An 18,854-nucleotide genomic window follows, 5' to 3' on the forward strand; every position below is an offset into this window, starting at 1 on the left:
CAAATCGGACCATTTTTGGAACACAGAAACTAATGTTGAGCAGAACTTTGGTATTTTGAAAACACTTCAATTCTCTTCAAAATAGCTACAGAGCTTAATTTTTATTTATTTGACGTTTTACTGCGCTAAGGGACAAAACTGCCTCACATACAACAGGGCTAATAATATATGCCACTCGTGATGGCGGGGCATAGGTCGTACAACAAGTTGATGATTTATATATCCCCAAAGTATGTACCAAAGTGCGATAAAACTTAACACAATTCTAAACATAATATATCATGTTTATTTAACTTATTCATTACAATAATACAAGATACAGTCAATTTCAAACTGCATGTGCACTCTGCCTAACAATTAGCTACAAAATTGCGTTAAGTAACTTTACTACATATAATGTGAAAACAAATACACACTAGAAATGTGTCATGCCCACTTTTGTCTCCCTGGGACACATGTTTGGACAAAGACAAATCATGTGTACTCTATGGTTGACAAAAGAACAGAGCAATAGTTTTGGTAGCAGCCCAAATAATTTTTTTACTACCATGTTAACATAAAGGTTAAGTTAACTGTTTGCACAGAAACCCCCAAGCAATTTAAGAGATGACCATCTTATTAACATGTTTTTTATAGTAGAAAACAACATACAAAAGGGCAATAATTCTGACTGGTTGCAACAAAAATTCCTTTCTTGAAAATCCTCTTGATATTAATATTGCTGTTTAAGTTTGAACAAAATCCACCAAGCAATTTAAAAGTTCCGAACACACAATTTTTAGGTCTAAATATTATAGTGGAAAAAACATTGAACAATGAACATCTAAAACAGAAGAAGCAAACAAAACAATTTATGTTAGATATTGCAAATAATCTAAACAGATCTATTCAAAAAAGTGCCTGTAGTCAGTACACATGCAATCTTTTGACAGTAAAAGTATTTTCATAAAAAGTTGAGGTATGAAGAAATCAACATTTGTTAGTAAATTTTCTAGCACAGCTTCGGAGAGTTGCACACACATGAATAAGGATTTGAAATAATTTGATAAACAAAGATCATTTAGCTGCTAAATGATTTAACAGACACCATCAAGCAATTAAAAACAAGATGGGGTTTATATACATGTATTGATTAGTTTTAGCGAAATCCGGCATGCGCTTAATGATAAGTTAAGTACACATCATTTCGGTGCTAAAATATTATAGTGAAAAAACAGACAAAGGGCCATAATTCATTCAGCTCAAATACCTTCATTTACAATAATTTACTCATTAAGGTAATTCAGCTTTGAAAGTTTGAACGAGATCCACTCAGCAATTGTCAGTGAGTTTAAAATACGGGCACTGAGGAAAACACCTAAAGACGCACAGGCAGGTGAAATGCATTATGCCACACACACTCTGTAGGCTTATATACATACAATGAACATCTAGACCAAAACAAGCAAACCAAACATTTTATGTTAAATATTGCACATTCCCTAAACTGATCTGTTCACAATCTTTATTCGTACTAAAAGCTGCACAACAATGCATTCATTTTGCCAAAGGATGCGGGGCAGTTAAGGACTTTTATTAACTGTAATTACCAAAAACATATATTTATACCATGCTCATGTTAAATATCTAATGCAGTTATATTTTTTCGTTTCCAGTATCAAAATAACAAGACTTTTTATGTAACAATTGGAACTAAGGGTGTCTTGTTTAACTCTGTCATGAACAGACAAAACTCTGCAAGTAGAAGGAAGCGTTCACCTCTTATCTCTAAGATATGCAGTAATTACCATTTTGGACAGGACAAGGTCCCACAGCTTGTTTTAAAATCTAAAAATCACAGAAAACAATTAAAACAATAATAAGCGACCATTCAAATGATGAGTTTGCATTAAAGAAGCGTTTTAAGTCATTCTAAAAACTGAATGATACACAGCAGATCCACTATTTCGTGATTCATAATTGAAATCTGACTAATAAATAAGATGTTTGGTCCAGATTTTTTGGCCCTGATTATATATCGCATTAACGCTGTGTAGTACCACAAACAATAACCGGACTTGCCAAACAAACAGCCCTCTGACTGCTGAATACATGGTTTTCAAATGAAGATGTATCAAATATCTGTAAAGATCAATATTGACCCATCTTAAAAACAGTAGTGCTGTAGATACAGCACAAGTTTTAATTTAGAGAGGTTTGCTATATTTTGTAAAAAGGGACTGCATATTTTTTAACCAAAAGTAAAGATTTCAACATTTTCTGCGTTACAAAGTTTTTATTATGCAATAAAATATAATGGACAACCTTTTGGCTATTAACTAGATGAGATGTGTGAGATTAGGTCATTTACAGAAAAAACCAAAGGCACTAAGTTGCTCAGCTGAGACTAGAAGGAGCTGAATTGTGCTGATCAACAATTGTTTTGTTTAGAGATAAACACATCCAGTTTTCATTGAAACAAATGTTTTGATCAAATTTCATAAAAATTGGACAGACAAGAGGTCCATGATGGCACTAAAATGATACAAGAGCACCACATAACGGGTGCCACGCTCGGCTGCGAAAGCTTGTCAGATTTTTTTTTTTTTAGAGGTCACAGTGACCTTGACCTTGGACCTAGTGACCCAACAAGAGATGTGTTTGTCAGAAACACAATGTCCCCTACTGCGCCACTTTGAAATAAAATTAATATTTATCATTTGGCAGGTTTAGACATCATCTCCCTTTAAAGCTTTATTACTTCCCTTGGATTGTCAAATCTAACCAGGGGGGGGGGAGGTCTGTAGACAGTAAAAAATGACCAAGTCAGACATCACTGACAACCAAGGCCTGTGGTTTATCAAAGAGATCATAGCCAGAGTTCATCATGTATATATTGACAGAAGTCCACTGGTATTTAATGAAAACTAGCATTCATAAATTAGAACAGGTAAGAAATTATAATTATATCAAGAGATGTGTTCGTGAGAAACACAATGCCCCCTATCGCGCCACTTTGAAATAAAAATGCTATTTATCATTTGGCAAGTATAGAAATCATCTCCCTTTAAAGCTTATTACTTCCCTTGAATTTTGTCCAATCCAACCCTGGGGAGGGGGGGGGGGGGCTCACAGTCAATTATGGCAAGTCAGACATCACTGACAACCAAGGCCTGTGGTTTAAAAGAGATCATAGCCAGAATTGATCATGTATCTATGGACATAAGTCCACAGGTATGTAATGAACATCAAAGAAATTATAATTATATCATTAAAATAACCTTTAACAAATCAATCATTTGAGTTATAAATAATCAAAATAATAAATCTGTACAGTAACTGTGAAAAGAACTTCAATTCTTGGTAAGGAAATATATAATATGATATTTAAAATTATATAAATTACTTCCCTTGAAAATAATTGTCTCTAACAAATCTCTATTTTTAGTAGCAAATAATTAAAAGCCACTACCGTGACTGTGATTGACCACTCGAAATGTGCAGCTCCATGAGATACACATGCATGCTAAATATATAAAGTGGCTATGTTCAATGTTGAATAATTATCTTCCTTTTTAAAGCTTATTACTTCCCTAAAATTAGTATTTTTTACCGTAGACCGTAAAGGAAGACCTTGACCTTTTACCACAATGTGTTTGTCAGAAACACAATGTCACCTACTGCGCCACTTTGATTTATTTATGAAAAATATATACGTGGGCAGGTCAGATAACTATGTCCATTTAAAGCTTATTACTTCCCTTGACTTTGTTTTTTTCGACCCTAGACCTTGAAGGATGATGTTCACCTTGAAATTTTACCACTCAAAATGTGCAGCTCCATGAGATACACATGCATGCCAAATATCAAGGTGCTATCTTCAATATTAAAAAAGTTATGGCCAATGTTAAGATTTTAGCACGACGCCTACGGCGAACAACGAGCTGGCTATGACAATAGCTCGGGTTTTCTCCTAAAACAGCCTCGCTAAAAATGAGTTCAAGGTACACCAATTGTCAAAAACTTGTTGACATAGTTTTTAACTCCACTGGATCCAGATTCAAACATGACCTACATAATGTCAAGATAAACACTGTGGCCAAGTGTTGTAAACAAGAGGGCCTGAAAGGCCCAAAGTCGCTCACCTGAGATGACAAGATATTATTGGGACAAATCTTCTGACCAAGTTTCACGAAAATCGGAAAATGAATTTGGCCTCTAGAGTGTTAACAAGGTTTTACTATAGCCATATAAGGAAAAATGCCCGGCCCCCTGGCAGCCATGTTTTTCAACCAACCGGCATCATTTTTGAACTCGTCCAAGATATTATCGGGATGAATCTTCTGACCAAGTTTCATGAAGTTCAGACCGTAAATGTGGCCTCTCGAGTGTTAACAAGATTTTACTATAGCCATATAAGGAAAAATGCCCCGCACCTTGGAAGCCATTTTGTTCAAGCAAACATAATTATTTTCGAACTCATCCAAGATATCATCGAGACCAATCTTCTGACCAAATTTCATGAAGATTGGACAATAAATGTTGCCTCTAGAGTGTTAACAAGGTTTTAATAGCCATATATAGCCATATAAGGAAAAATACCCTGCCCCCTGGTGGCCATGTTTTTAAAGCAACCAAAACCATTTTCGAACTCATCCAAGATATCATTGGGACAAATCTTCTGACCAAGTTTCATGATGATCGGAAAACAAATGTGACCTCTAGAGTGTTAACAAGATTTTACTATAGCCTTATATAGCCATATAAGGAAAAATGCCCCGCCCCTTGGCGGCCATGTTTTTCAAGCAAACGTAACCATTTTCGAACTCATCCAAGATATCATTAAGACAAATCTTCTGACCATATTTCATCAAGATTGGACAATAAATGTGGCCTCTAGAGTGTAAACAAGGTTTTACAAAAGCCATATTAGTAAAAATGCCCCGCCCCCCTGGCGGCCATGTTTTTCAACCAACCGGCATCATTTTCGAACTCGTCCAAGATATTATTGGGATAAATCTTCTGACCAAGTTTTATGAAGATCAGACAATAAATGTGGCCTCTAGAGTGTTTACAAGATTTTACTATAGCCATATATAGCCATATAAGGAAAAATGCCCCGCCCCTTGAAAGCCATGTTTTTCAAGCAAACGTAACCATTTTCGAACTGATCCAATATATCATTGAAACCAATCTTCTGACAAAATTTGATGAAGATTGGACAATCAATGTGGCCTCTAGAGAGTTAACAAGGCAAATGTTGACGCCGCACAACGCACAACGGACGACGGACAAAAAGCGATCACAAAAGCTCACCATGAGCACGTTGTGCTCAGATGAGCTAAAAACAGAGTTATAAATGTGGCTTCTAGAGTGGTAACAAGCTTTGTTTTTTCAATAGTATTTGACCTGGTGACCTAGTTTTTTGACACACAAAACCAATATTTGAACTTGGTCCAAGTAAACAATATGACTAAGTTACATCAAGATTGAGTCATAAATGTGCCGTTTAGAATGGCAACATGATTTTTCTAAGGTTCCATCTCATGACCTAGTTATTAGGCACACATGCTCCAGTATCACACTTAGCCTGGATATTGTAAAGATAAACATTCTGACCAAGTTTCATTAAGACTCAGCCAAAATATGGCCTCTAGAGTGGCAACAAGGCTTACCTTTAGCATGTTGTGCTCATGTGAGCTAAAAAAGTCAGTGTTCACAAGGTTTCACTATACACATATAAAGACAATTGCTCTACCCCCTGGCAACCTTGTTCATCAATTTATTAGTATTAGTTAAAAAATCAGCTAGAATATTAAAATTACTGTTCTGAACAAGTTTCATGATGGCAAAAAATAAGACTTCACAAAATTTCATCTTAGCCATAAAAGGAAAATTGTCCCTTACACTGACATTTACGTTTCTAAACAAACCAGAACAATTTTCTGACTTGGCTGAGAGAACAAATGATCTTAATAATTTTTATGAAGATTGAATACAAAATTGTGACTTTTGAAGTGTGAACACTTCTGGAGTGTTAACAATTCTGAACTGAAATATGACTTCTACATCGTTCAAAAGGTTTCACTATTATTGCCAAATCTTCATGAAACTTGGTAAGAAAGTTTCACCAATTTAATAACTTATATTAGCAAAAGTCTGGAGTTTGTTTGTAGTGAAACTAGAACCTTCCTTAAGTACAGTCATCAGACAGTGACTCATTAGGAAATAACAAGTTAAAGTGAACATTTGTTGAAAACACTTTTACAGAAGTACATTGAATACATAACATTTGATAGAAAGTTTAAACCAAAATGGATTTTAATGTGTACACATTTGAAGCCCCTTGCATCCCTCAACACACCTCCTAGTAAATACATGTTGTATATTTACATAAACTTGAAAGTTGTAAAGAGTGTATCTCGTATGTTTATAAACATAAAATATATTTTAAATAAAAAAAAAAGTTTGCATTGTCTAACACTATTAAATTGGTCCTTTTATGAAACAACGTCATAAACACTGCCGATCTTCTTATTTCTCCAACTGGCTGTTCTGTTCTTTGCATTTAGTTGGTCAATTCCTTCAGATCACTTAGGAAGCTCTCAGGAGTCAAAATGTGTGTTGAACCTAAAATTAATTGGGAGAGATCAAACAATTTTAACAATAATGCTGCTTAAGTATCTACCTGTCTACATGCAATGACCAGTGAACAAATGGCAAAGAACCAATCATGTTTAACATGCAAAATCACACATAACACAGCATTTAATTCAATCTCTTCAATCCCACATATACATTAAATAAGTATAAAACACAGTTACACAAACTAACTATTATTTTGATTTTTAAACAAGAGATGTGTTTATCAGAAACACAATGTCCACTATTGCGCCTCTTTGAAATACAATATCAATATATCATATGGCAGGTTTACAAATTATCTCCCTTTTAAAGCTTATTACTTCCCTTGGATTGTATTTTTTTACTTTTGACCTTGAAGGATGACCTTGACCTTTCACCAATCAAAATGTGCAGCTTCATGATATACACATGCATGCCAAATATCAAGTTGCTATCTTCAATATTCAAAAAGTTATGACCATCCGAAGGTTAAAGTTTTGGTTAAAGTTTTGGGACACACACAATGAATGAATGACAGACAGACAGACAGGCCAAAAACAATATACCCCAATCTTTCGATCCGGGGGCATAAAAATACATAAAATAGCATAACTAACAGTAGAAAACAATACAAGTATAAAGAATGTACATGTAACATGCCCATTCAGTGACAGGAATGCAGGTTAACTTACCAATTAACACTTCCCAATTCTTGACTGACTGTGTGACCTCATATGCACAGCGCAGCTCTGAGTAGCAGGTGCCCCCAATTATGAAAATGATCAGCCTGGGGCCACTTTTGTAGTTTGCTTGGCCTTTATCCTTGTGCCAATTGCCATACCTAGCGCTGAAGAAGAATCACAATGTTACAAGAAATTTCTTTAAACTTTTAAAATTTAAATCTGAAAGAATTTTATTGCAATCAATTTCTATGTAGATGTTAATACATTTTATTAAACAGTATGCCAATATGTCCATGGGTTTGTCACTATCAAGAAAGGTAGAATGTACTAGTTAGTTCACATTTGTTTAAATGAAGTGCTTATAATTATCAACAGTAATTTAAAATAACATGTTGTTGAAAGCTGAAATCTTCTTTATAGTTATGTCATAACATGTATTTATATTTGTATTAGATATAAAATCAAAATAATCTGTGTTTGACAAATAAACATGTCCCTGGTCGTCGTAGGATACCAATGTCTTAGACAAAGTTAAAGTGAAGATTGGATGATATAGGTGGATAGGAGATGGTCATAAGCAACACTTGTGGAAGTACACTTGATCTTATTAATGTCAGAATTGCTGGGGATTACAAAAAAAGGCTCAGCTCATGGCCTTGTACATGTTGCAATTGATGTCAGCACATTAAGTCAAATGTGTTTGTGCTAAACAAAACTGTTAAATCTAGATAAACAAGAATTGCCCATTTCATGAAGGATAAGGTCAAAGTGATGATAGCTGGTACATGGCCACAAGCTTAAGTTGTTCAAGTATCACAGGGTAGTAGCAAGCGCTGTAGTTGCTAGATGAAACAGTACAATCTACCTTTCACAGACAAAAGATGGATAAACAAACCAGACAACCAACAATGCCTTCCACATCAAGATAAAGTGCTTCAATCCCATGTTTTTGAGATAGTACCAGCCAGGGTTCATTTGTGTGATATATTCCAAACAAACGGTATCTTTAAGTTCATATCAGGTAAACAGCCATATCCTTTGTGCATTCAGAACATTATTTTGCTTAAAGTGTATATTAATGATCTTGATGTTTTTACCAGTTCTAAGTTGAACAAGAGATGTGTTTGTCAGAAACACAATGCCCCCTATTGCGCCACTTTGAAGCCATGAATTTGACCTTTGACCTTGAAGGATGACCTTGACCTTTCACCACTCAAAATGTACAGCTCCATGAGATACACATGCATGCGTAATATCAAGTTGCTATCTTCAATATTCAAAAAGTTATTAGCAAACTTTAACGAAGGTAAAAGTTTTAGGAAAGAACAAGGGCTGTTTGTAAAACATGCATGCCCCCCATATGGGCTCTCCGTTGTAGTGACAGCCATTGTGTGAATATGTTTTTTGTCACTGTGACCTTGACCTTTGACCTAGTGACCTGAAAATCAATAGGGGTCATCTGCCAGTCATGATCAATGTACATATGAAGTTTCATGATCCTAGCCATAAGCGTTCTTGAGTTATCATCCGGAAACCATTTTACTATTTCTGGACACGGTGACCTTGACCTTTGACCTAGTGACCTGAAAATCAATAGGGGTCATCTGCGAGTCATGATCAATCTACCTATCAAGTTTCATGATCCTAGGCCTAAGCGTTCTTGAGTTATCATCCGGAAACCATTTTACTATTTCGGATCACTGTGACCTTATCATTTGACCTAGTGACCTGAAAATCAATAGGGGTCATCTGCGAGTCATGATCAATCTACCAATCAAGTTTCATGATCCTAGGCCTAAGCGTTCTTGAGTTATCGTCCGGAAACCATTTTACTATTTCGGGTCACCGTGACCTTGACCTTTGACCTAGTGACCTCAAATCAATAGGGGTCATCTGCGAGTCATGATCAATGTACCTATGAAGTTTCATGATCCTAGGCCCAAGCGTTCTTGAGTTATAATCCGGAAACCACCTGGTGGACGGACCGACCGACCGACAGACCGACCGACATGTGCAAAGCAATATACCCCCTCTTCTTCGAAGGGGGGCATAAAAATACAATGATATTTGACCTTTGACATTGAAGGATGACCTTGACCTTGATTTTTCACCACTCAAAATGTGCAGCTCCGTGAGATACACATGCATGCCAAATATGAAGTTGCTATATTCAATATTGCAAAAGTTATCAAACTTTAACCAAGGTTAAAGTTTTGGGACACACACAATGAATGAATGAATGACACACAGACAGGCCAAAAACAATATACCCCTAATCCTTCGATCCGAGGGCATAAAAAGGGGCATGACTTTTGTTATTTAAGTAGGATGCTACAAATCACACATGCCTAGCTTGATATCATGAGGATCATGCCTGCAAGTTTGGATGTTGTACATTGAAGTGTTGTATGCTCTATAGGTCAACAATGGGTATGCTTGTCACATGCTCAAAAATATGCATGCTTACAACTCAGTTTTAATAAAGCGTGCACATAAAACATGTAGGTTAGGGTCTTTGCATTTCATTTGTTTTTTTGAATCCCAAATTCATGGTAGGAAATCTTCATTCCATGCTTATTGTACCCTTTTAACGCCTCACAGGGAGTTACATTTTCAAGAGGAAGAAGGGCTTAATATCTAACAAGAGGACCCTAAGGCCCTGACCCGAGACACAAGGGAATCATCATTATCATAAAAAAACTTCAACATCACACTAGCATACCATTTCATTAATGGCTGCAATCATCTTCAGAAAGAAGTACCATTACCTATGTTAAAAGGTTGCACTAAAGCCAAAATTATAAGCTAAATTAAACATCCCACAGGAGCCATACTTTTCTACAGTCTGGAGCTCAACTGAGATATCATTTAAACAAATGTTCACACCGAGTTTCATAAAGATTGGACCAAAAATCTGACTTGTAGAGTGTTAATAAGGTTTCACTATAGCCACATAAAGAGAACTGACCAGACCCCTGGGGACCATGGGGACTAGGCTGACATATCATAACAAATAACAATAGCACCAAAGACATGTTGAAAACTAAACATGCAGATTTTGTGATGTTTGTGTTATTACTGTAATTTTTATCTAGGTTTACTTCTTTGTACAATGCAGACTTGATGTGGGCATGGGCATTATTAGACCAAATTTTTTACTATACATCAACAAGAGGGCCAAAGGCCCACAGTCGCTCACCTATCACTTCAGGCAACTGAACTGCTTTCAGCAACTTTTGAGATGTTTCTGAAACCATTTTCGAACTAGGCCAAAATCTCAACTAGACTCAACGAGGTTTCACTATAGCCATATAAGGTAAAATGCCCAGCCCCTTGGCGGCCATGTTTTCCAACAGACAAGAACCACTTTCAAACTCATCTAAGATATCATTAGTACAAATGTTCTGACTAAGCTTCATGAAGATTGGACTATACATGTGAATCTTAGAGTGTGAACAAGGTTTTATTATAGCCATATAAGGACAAATGCCCCACCCCCTGTAATGTTTTCCACAGACTGGAACCATGTTCAAACTCATCCAAGATATCATTACAACAAATGTTTTAGCAAGTTTCATGAAGATTGAACAAACAAGACTATTGCCAAGCAATATATGTCCCCTATCGGCTCCACCATTGTCAGAAATTCCACAATTGTCAGATTTTATTTTTTTTGTTGCCATAGCAACCTACATTTTTGACGTAGGAACAAAATGAAATGACGTGCATAATGTCCATATTGCCATCTATCCATGTTTGAAGTTTCATGAAAAAATATGAAGAACTTTGAAAGTTTTCGCAGGATACAGAAAATCGCCATTTTCAGCAGTATTTCTAGTCTATTTGTTGCCATAGCAACCAGAATTCTTGACGTAGGAACAAAATGAAATGACGTGCATAATGTCCATATTGCCATCTGTCCATGTTTCAAGTTGCATGAAAAAAAAAAAGAACTTTGAATGTTATCGCAGGATCCAGAAAACCGCCATTTTCAGCAGTATTTCTAGTCTATTTGTTGCCATAGCAACCAGAATTCTTGACATAGGAACAAAATGAAATGACGTGCATAATGTCCATATTGCCATCTGTCCATATTTCAAGTTGCATGAAAAAATATGAAGAACTTTGAAAGTTATCGCAGGATCCAGAAAACCACCATTTTCAGCAGTATTTCTAGTCTATTTGATGCCATAGCAACCAGAATTCTTGACGTAGGAACAAAATGAAATGAAGTGCATAATGTCCATATTGCATCTGTCCATATTTCAAGTTGCATGAAAAAATACATGTATTAAGAACTTTGAAAGTTATAACAGGATCCAGAAAACCGCCATTTTCAGCAGTATTTCTAGTCTATTTGTTGCCATAGCAACCAGAATTCTTGACGCAGGAACAAAATGAAATGACGTGCATAATGTCCATATTGCCATATGTCCATATTTCAAGTTGCATGAAAAAATATGAAGAACTTTGAAAGTTATCGCAGGATACAGAAAACAGCCATTTTCAGCAGTATTTCTAGTCTATTTGTTGCCATAGCAACCAGAATTCTTGACGTAGGAACAAAATGAAATGACGTGCATAATGTCCATATTGCCATCTGTCCATATTTCAAGTTGCATGAAAAAATATGAAGAACTTTGAAAGTTATCGCAGGATCCAGAAAACCGCCATTTTCAGCAGTATTTCTAGTCTATTTGTTGCCATAGCAACCAGAATTCTTGACGTAGGAACAAAATGAAATGACACGCATAATGTCCATATTGCCATCTGTCCATATTTTAAGTTGCATGAAAAAATATGAAGAACTTTGAAAGTTATCGCAGGATCCAGAAAACCACCATTTTCAGCAGTATTTCTAGTCTATTTGTTGCCATAGCAACCAGAATTCTTGACGTAGGAAAAAAATGAAATGACTTGCATAATGTCCATATTGCCATCTGTCCATATTTCAAGTTGCATGAAAAAATATGAAGAACTTTGAAAGTTATCGCAGGATCCTGAAAACCGCCATTTTCAGCAGTATTTCTAGTCTATTTGTTGCCATAGCAACCAGAATTCTTGACGTAGGAACAAAATGAAATGACGTGCATAATGCCCATATTGCCATCTGTACATATTTCAAGGTGCATGAAAAAATATGAAGAACTTTGAAAATTATTGCAGGATCCAGAAAACCGCCATTTTCAGCAGTATTTCGAGTCTATTTGTTGCCATAGCAACCAGAATTCTTGACGTAGGAGAAAAATGAAACGACGTGCATAATGTCCATATTGCCATCTGGCCATATTTCAAGTTGCATGAAAAAATATGAAGAACTTTGAAAGTTATCGCAGGATCCAGAAAACCGCCATTTTCAGCAGTATTTCTAGTCTATTTGTTGCCATAGCAACCAGAATTCTTGACGTAGGAACAAAATGAAATGACGTGCATAATGTCCATATTGCCATTTGTCCATGTTTCAAGTTGCATGAAAAAAAAAAGAACTTTGAATGTTATCGCAGGATCCAGAAAACCGCCATTTTCAGCAGTATTTCTAGTCTATTTTTTGCCATAGCAACCAGAATTCTTGACGTAGGAACAAAATGAAATGACGTGCATAATGTCCATATTGCCATCTGTCCATGTTTCAAGTTGCATGAAAAAATATGAAGAACTTTGAAAGTTATCGCAGGATCCAGAAAACAGCCATTTTCAGCAGTATTTCTAGTCTATATGTTGCCATAGCAACCAGAATTCTTGACGTAGGAACAAAATGAAATGAGGTGCATAATGTCCATATTGCCATCTATCCATATTTGAAGTTTCATGAAAAAATATGAAGAACTTTTAAAGTTTTCGCAGGATCCAGAAAAAAACACCATTTTCAGCAGTATTTCTAGTCTATTTGTTGGCATAGCAACCAGAATATTTGACGTATGAACAAAATGAAATGATGTGCATAATGTCCATATTGCCATCTATATATGTTTCAAGTTTCATGACAAAATATTAAGAACTTTGAAAGTTATCGCAGGATCCAGAAAAAAACACCATTTTCAGCAGTATTTCTTGTGTATTTGTTGCCATAGCAACCAGAATTTTTGACGTAAGAACAAAATGAAATGAGGTGCATAATGTCCATATTGCCATCTATCCATATTTGAAGTTTCATGAAAAAATGTTAAGAACTTTTAAAGGGGCCTTTTCACAGATTTTGGCATTTTTTAACTTCTTCATTAAATGCTTTATATTGATAAATGTAAACATTGGATCGTAAAAGCTCCAGTAAAAAATCAAGAATAAAATTAAAAAAAGGAAAAGAACATTGCCCGGAGCAGGTTTCGAACCAGTGACCCCTGGAGTCCTGCCAGAGTCCTGAAGTAAAAACGCTTTAGCCTACTGAGCTATTCCGCCGAGTACACACACTTGTCGTATTTTATACCTTATATAAGCAATCTTCGTAGTTTCACAAAATTTAACGACAAAAACAGAACTCTCCAAATTATCCAATCGTTTCGCGTTGCAACGCTTTATAATTTTTAGGTTTTAAAATCGTCAAAAGATGCATATAATGGCTATATTAGACCATGGTAAATGTTCAGTATTACTGTTTCCTCTCAAATATCATAACTAAAACGAAAATTTGCGAATCTGAAACAACTTTTTTCAATTTTGTCAATTTACCAAAGCGTGAAAAGATCCCTTTAAAGTTATCGCAGGATCCAGAAAAGTGTGACGGACGGAGACAAAACCATAAGTCCCCTTCGGTGAAACCGGTAGGGGACTAATAAAAGTGACTTCTAGAGTGTTAACAAGGTTTGACTATATCCATGTACGGAAAAATGCCCCGTCCCCAGGCGGAAATGTTTTTCAACCAATTGGAACATATTCAAATTCATCAGGACAAATCTTCTGACCAAGTTTCCTAAAGATCGGAAATAAATGTGGCCTCTAGTGTGTTAACAAAGCAAAGTATGACACACAATGGACAACGGACAAAAGGCAATCACAAAAGCTCAACATGGTCACCATTTGCTCATGTGAGCTTAAAAATAACCTCTTTAGTTGGGTCAATTAGGATCCCAAGGGCATGATTTTAACCATTTTAGTAGGTTCAGGATGATAAGTCATTAGAAGAAAACATAACGGACGCACGAATGAATGGACTGACGAACAACAGGGTATCCTGAAAACTAACCATGAAAAATGTAATTTCTAGAGTGGTAACAAGTTTGTCTCAAATTTAACCTATTAACCTACTTTTTTACATAACGAGATCAGGCCTCGAGAGTAATAATAAGTTATTCTTTTAATTTGATAAGGTTACTTTGTTTTTGGAGGCAAATGACCCAGATTGTATTATGTCCTTGATACATTCAGAATACTATTCTGACTCAATTTCATGAAGATTGAGTAATACATGTGGCTTAAAAGATTGTTCTAAGTTTAAGATGCATTTGACCAAAAATTCAAACGTGGCTTAGATATTTTCAAAATAAAATTTCTGATCAAGTTTTATCAAGATGAAGACATAATAGTGCCTTCTAGAGTGGCACAATATTTTTCGAGATTTGACATGGTGACCTAGTTTTTGGGAAAATGTGTAATAGATATGGACAAGATAAACATTCTTACCAAGTTTCATCAAGATTGAGTCGTAAATATGCCTTCCAAAGTGGTAGTACAAATTTCTAAGATAGACCTGGATGCATGTTACCTAAGTCTATCTCGGCCTAGAATATTGTAAAGCTAATCATTCTGACCAAGTTTCATCAAGATTTAATCATAAATGTGGCCTCTAGTGGTCACAATGTTTTTCTAAGATTTGACCTGGTGACATAGTTTTTGAACACATGTGACTGAAAATCAAACTTGGCCTAGATTTTGTGAAGATTAACATCCTCAAAAAGTTTCATAAATAATGAGTCATATATGTGACTTCTAAAGTGGTAATTCAATTTGTCTATGATTGACCTGATGACTGAGTTTCTGGACTTTATAGTCAAGATACAGTAGTATAAATGTTGCTTCAGGAGTGAAAACCAGGTTTTTCAAAGATCTGACCTAGTGACCTAGTGTCTGGATGCTCTAGACCTACAATGTAGATTGCAATATGGCAGAGATAATCTTAAGATTAACATTCTGATCAAATTTCATCAAGATTGAGTCACGAATGTGGCTTCTAATGCAGTAACAATGTCATTTGTATTTGAAGTTTAGACCTACTGACCTAGTTTTTGTGCATGGCATGTGTTTGATGTCACTTAAGACTCAACAACCAATTTAACATTTATATGTAGCCATCTGATAATTATATATTAACAAATTCTGTCATAATTTTTCACAATCTGGTCTTTTTGCTATTGAAGTTTTTCCCACAATGTAATAAAAAATTTCCAGTGTGGGGTTATCCCAAAATGGCATAAAAACGCACTGAAAGTAATACAATTACAGTGTGGGCAAGAGTTATTATATTCATAAAAGACCTTTGACCTGTAAATGTGATTTTAACAGATGAGATTGTGGCAGATATTTGAGTGTTACAAACTTGTCTCAAAACTTAAATGATTTGTTGTAATTTACTTTAAAATAGCCCAATAATTGAAATTAATGTCTAGGTAAGCAGTATAGAGCCCATCTTTGACCCCTTAGTGTGACCTTTACAGCTGCACATGGACGCATTTGTTATGCCAAACAAACACACAGCCATTATGGTCCTTTGTAGGCTGTTATATAAAAATTTACAGACAAATGTGGCTGTATTATTATAATTTGATTATCTTTGACCTCTTCAAGATGCTGAATCTATAAAACAAATAAACACATACTTAACAAATATACATTAAAAATGACTATTATAAAAGATTTAAAGCCATCAAAAACAGTTGTATTTCCCATCAATCTGGCCGGTCAACACGTCAGTTTGTTTTCATATTATTGGTTCCCCTAATTGCTTTTGATGAGGCCCAGAGTTTTTGGAGCTTTGAAATTACGTTTACAAAAATATTTTGTACAATAATTTTTAATTCGGGGGTTAACAAGAGCTGTCAGAGGACAGTGCGCTAGACTATTCGAGTGCTTGACAGTATAACGTAAAGCCATAATGGAGAGGGGGGGGGGGGGGGTATAATGTGTGTGTGTCGTCATTTAAAAGATGATCTTTTAAAAATAAGAAAGTTATTTATTTTTTTTAGGGGGGGGGGGGGGGGGGGGGCGGGGGGGGGGGGGATTCTGGGGTGGGGCATGGGGGATGGTTTGGGTGGAGTGTATTGTGGTTTGTCAGGTAAGTGTTGTTTTGTCAAAGTATGAATCAAATGTGATCCTAAATAAAGAAGTTATGGCAATTTTAGCAAAATGTTCAATTATCTAAGTATAAAAGGGGCCATAATTCTGTCAAAATGCTTGATACAGTTGTCTGCTCTTGTTTATAGATTGGGATCATGTTGGTAAAGAAGTATGCTAAATATGAAAGCAATATGTCAAAGGACATAGAAAATATTTGAGGTGGTAAGCAAACTTTAACATAGATTTATCAATAATATGCATATTCCAAGTATAAAAGGGGCCATAATTCTGTCAAAATGCTTGATAAAGTTGTCTGCTCCTGTTTATAGATTGGGGTCAAGTTGGTAAAGAAGTATGCAAAATATAAAAGCAATATGTCAAAGGACATAGGAAATATTTGGGGTAGTACGCAAACTTTAACATTTGCTCGCTAACGCTAACGCCGACGCCGGGGTGAGTAGGATAGCTCCACTATATATATTTCATATATAATAGTCGAGCTAAAAATGTTAACAAAACCTGGATGATTTTCTCCACACCATGATAATTTATGGAAAGTTACTTTCAAAATGCCTGATAACTATAAAGTTATAGTCTTAACAAGATTTATTATTGAACAATATTACCTTTGACCTCACAGTCTGATTTCAACTATTGTGCCAGGGCAGAGCATATTTTCATATAATTTTGTCAAAATATTCCATGAAAAAAATCTGTATTGCCCCACAAATGATAAAGATACAATCCAGACAAGCTTTCAGGACAGGTGTACGTGCAGAAAGGCTGACATGCAGATGGAAATATGCATTTTTTAATACAATTTTTAGAGGCATATAAATGGACGGGCTGTTGTGTAAGGAGGTAATTTGTCTGGATTTCATTTAGACAAGATTCTATTTCTTACACAGGCCTATATGTTCTGCAGATATAAACTCAATTAAACAGGCATCACATGTTATATAATTAGTTTATAGAAGGTAACAGTAAATTGAACATCTTCAGCGGTTGACAGCTGCAGCAACCAATAAAACTTTTGTAATTCAACATTAAAAAATTAACAGAAATTACAAAGCGAAAAATAATTGATAAAGAAAGTAATAAAGGGAAAGCAGTCAGGATAAAACATGTAAATAACCTTGTTGCCGCTGTGCTGAAAATAGTCAAACATAAAATAGTGTGTAATGGTAGAGCTATCACTGAATGTGATACACTAGGAACTACTTTGTCAAAGATGTATAGCGTTAAACATAAGCTGTAAACTGATCTTGGACCTCCAATATGAACTTTCAAGGTAGCCATCTGGTTCTTGTGCAACACACACAGTCTTTTACGGGTTAACACTTATGCAAAGCTTTTTTAAATCCTTCAAGTCATACAAACAAAATAAGGCAATGATCAACATACAGACGAATTGACCAACAAAACTAATTTTCTATATAGTCACTATTACCTATAATATAATATATTATATGATGGTAATTAAGATAGATAAGAAGATAGTGGTAAAGTAAAATATCCTACCCCCAAACCTCTATTCTCCAAATATGTAGCAATTAAGTTGACACATGTTTGAACACAACCAAATCAACAATATATCCTACACTTGACAAAGAAACAGGGACATAAGCCAGCCAAAACTTTTCACAGTCACTATTCATTTCTTCACAATTATCTACACATTTAGGACATTCAATTGTGTATGTTTGAGCAAGATTCAACCATTGGTTAAAGGGACAGTCAACCACGACGACGAAGAAAAGAAAAGTTGTAAAAGACCGTATTTTTTTACAATTATTAGTTTATATTGATTAAAATATCACAACTGGTATATTACATTACTTGAAAAAAGTTGTTAGGTTTTCATATATTCAGTATATTTGGTAATAAATTTTACTGGGTATGTCTACCAGCACCCGATTGTATAAACGCTGGTTAAAGTTACCGCTCGGTAACATTCAAACCTTGGTAAGCTTGCGATTATTCAGGTATAGTAACCTTCAAGGTAACTCGATTGTATAAACACGATATACCGCAAAGTAACCTTACCGCGCATAGTGGAATTTAACCACCTGTAACTTTGACCAAAACATTCCCATAATGCATTTTCTAATGACGTAATTTTCGCGCGAAGTGTCACGCTTATAAACAGCGACATGTATTTTTTTTATCAAATTCATTTACAAATGAATTCACAATAAAATAAAGTGTAAATTTTAACTATGAGTTCATAAAAATGACCAGGGACAAATTGATAATGATGTCGGGATTTGCACCATTTAGCGGAATCCCTGGTGATTCCAA

At 35.3% G+C, this 18,854-nt stretch overlaps 1 protein-coding gene across 4 annotated transcripts in view; it reads right to left on the bottom strand.

Annotated features, from left to right (window-relative positions):
- Positions 1–272: 272 nt before the first annotated feature.
- The window catches only part of LOC127844103 (syntaxin-binding protein 1-like), a 70,245-nt gene continuing 51,663 nt past the window's right edge, over positions 273–18,854 (bottom strand). For 2 of the 4 annotated variants that reach the window (XM_052374094.1, XM_052374092.1), the window contains 3 exons: positions 17,689–17,703; positions 7,296–7,450; positions 273–6,609 (listed from right to left, as the gene is read on the bottom strand). In XM_052374094.1, the coding sequence (XP_052230054.1) occupies positions 6,548–6,609; positions 7,296–7,450; positions 17,689–17,703 (232 nt within the window). In that variant the 3' untranslated portion in view covers positions 273–6,547. The remainder of the gene's footprint in view (positions 6,610–7,295; positions 7,451–17,688; positions 17,704–18,854) is intronic. The other 2 variants (XM_052374095.1, XM_052374093.1) reach the window with 1 other exon arrangement.

This window comes from Dreissena polymorpha, chromosome 9 (assembly GCF_020536995.1).
Source record: "Dreissena polymorpha isolate Duluth1 chromosome 9, UMN_Dpol_1.0, whole genome shotgun sequence".
Classification (NCBI taxonomy): domain Eukaryota; kingdom Metazoa; phylum Mollusca; class Bivalvia; order Myida; family Dreissenidae; genus Dreissena; species Dreissena polymorpha.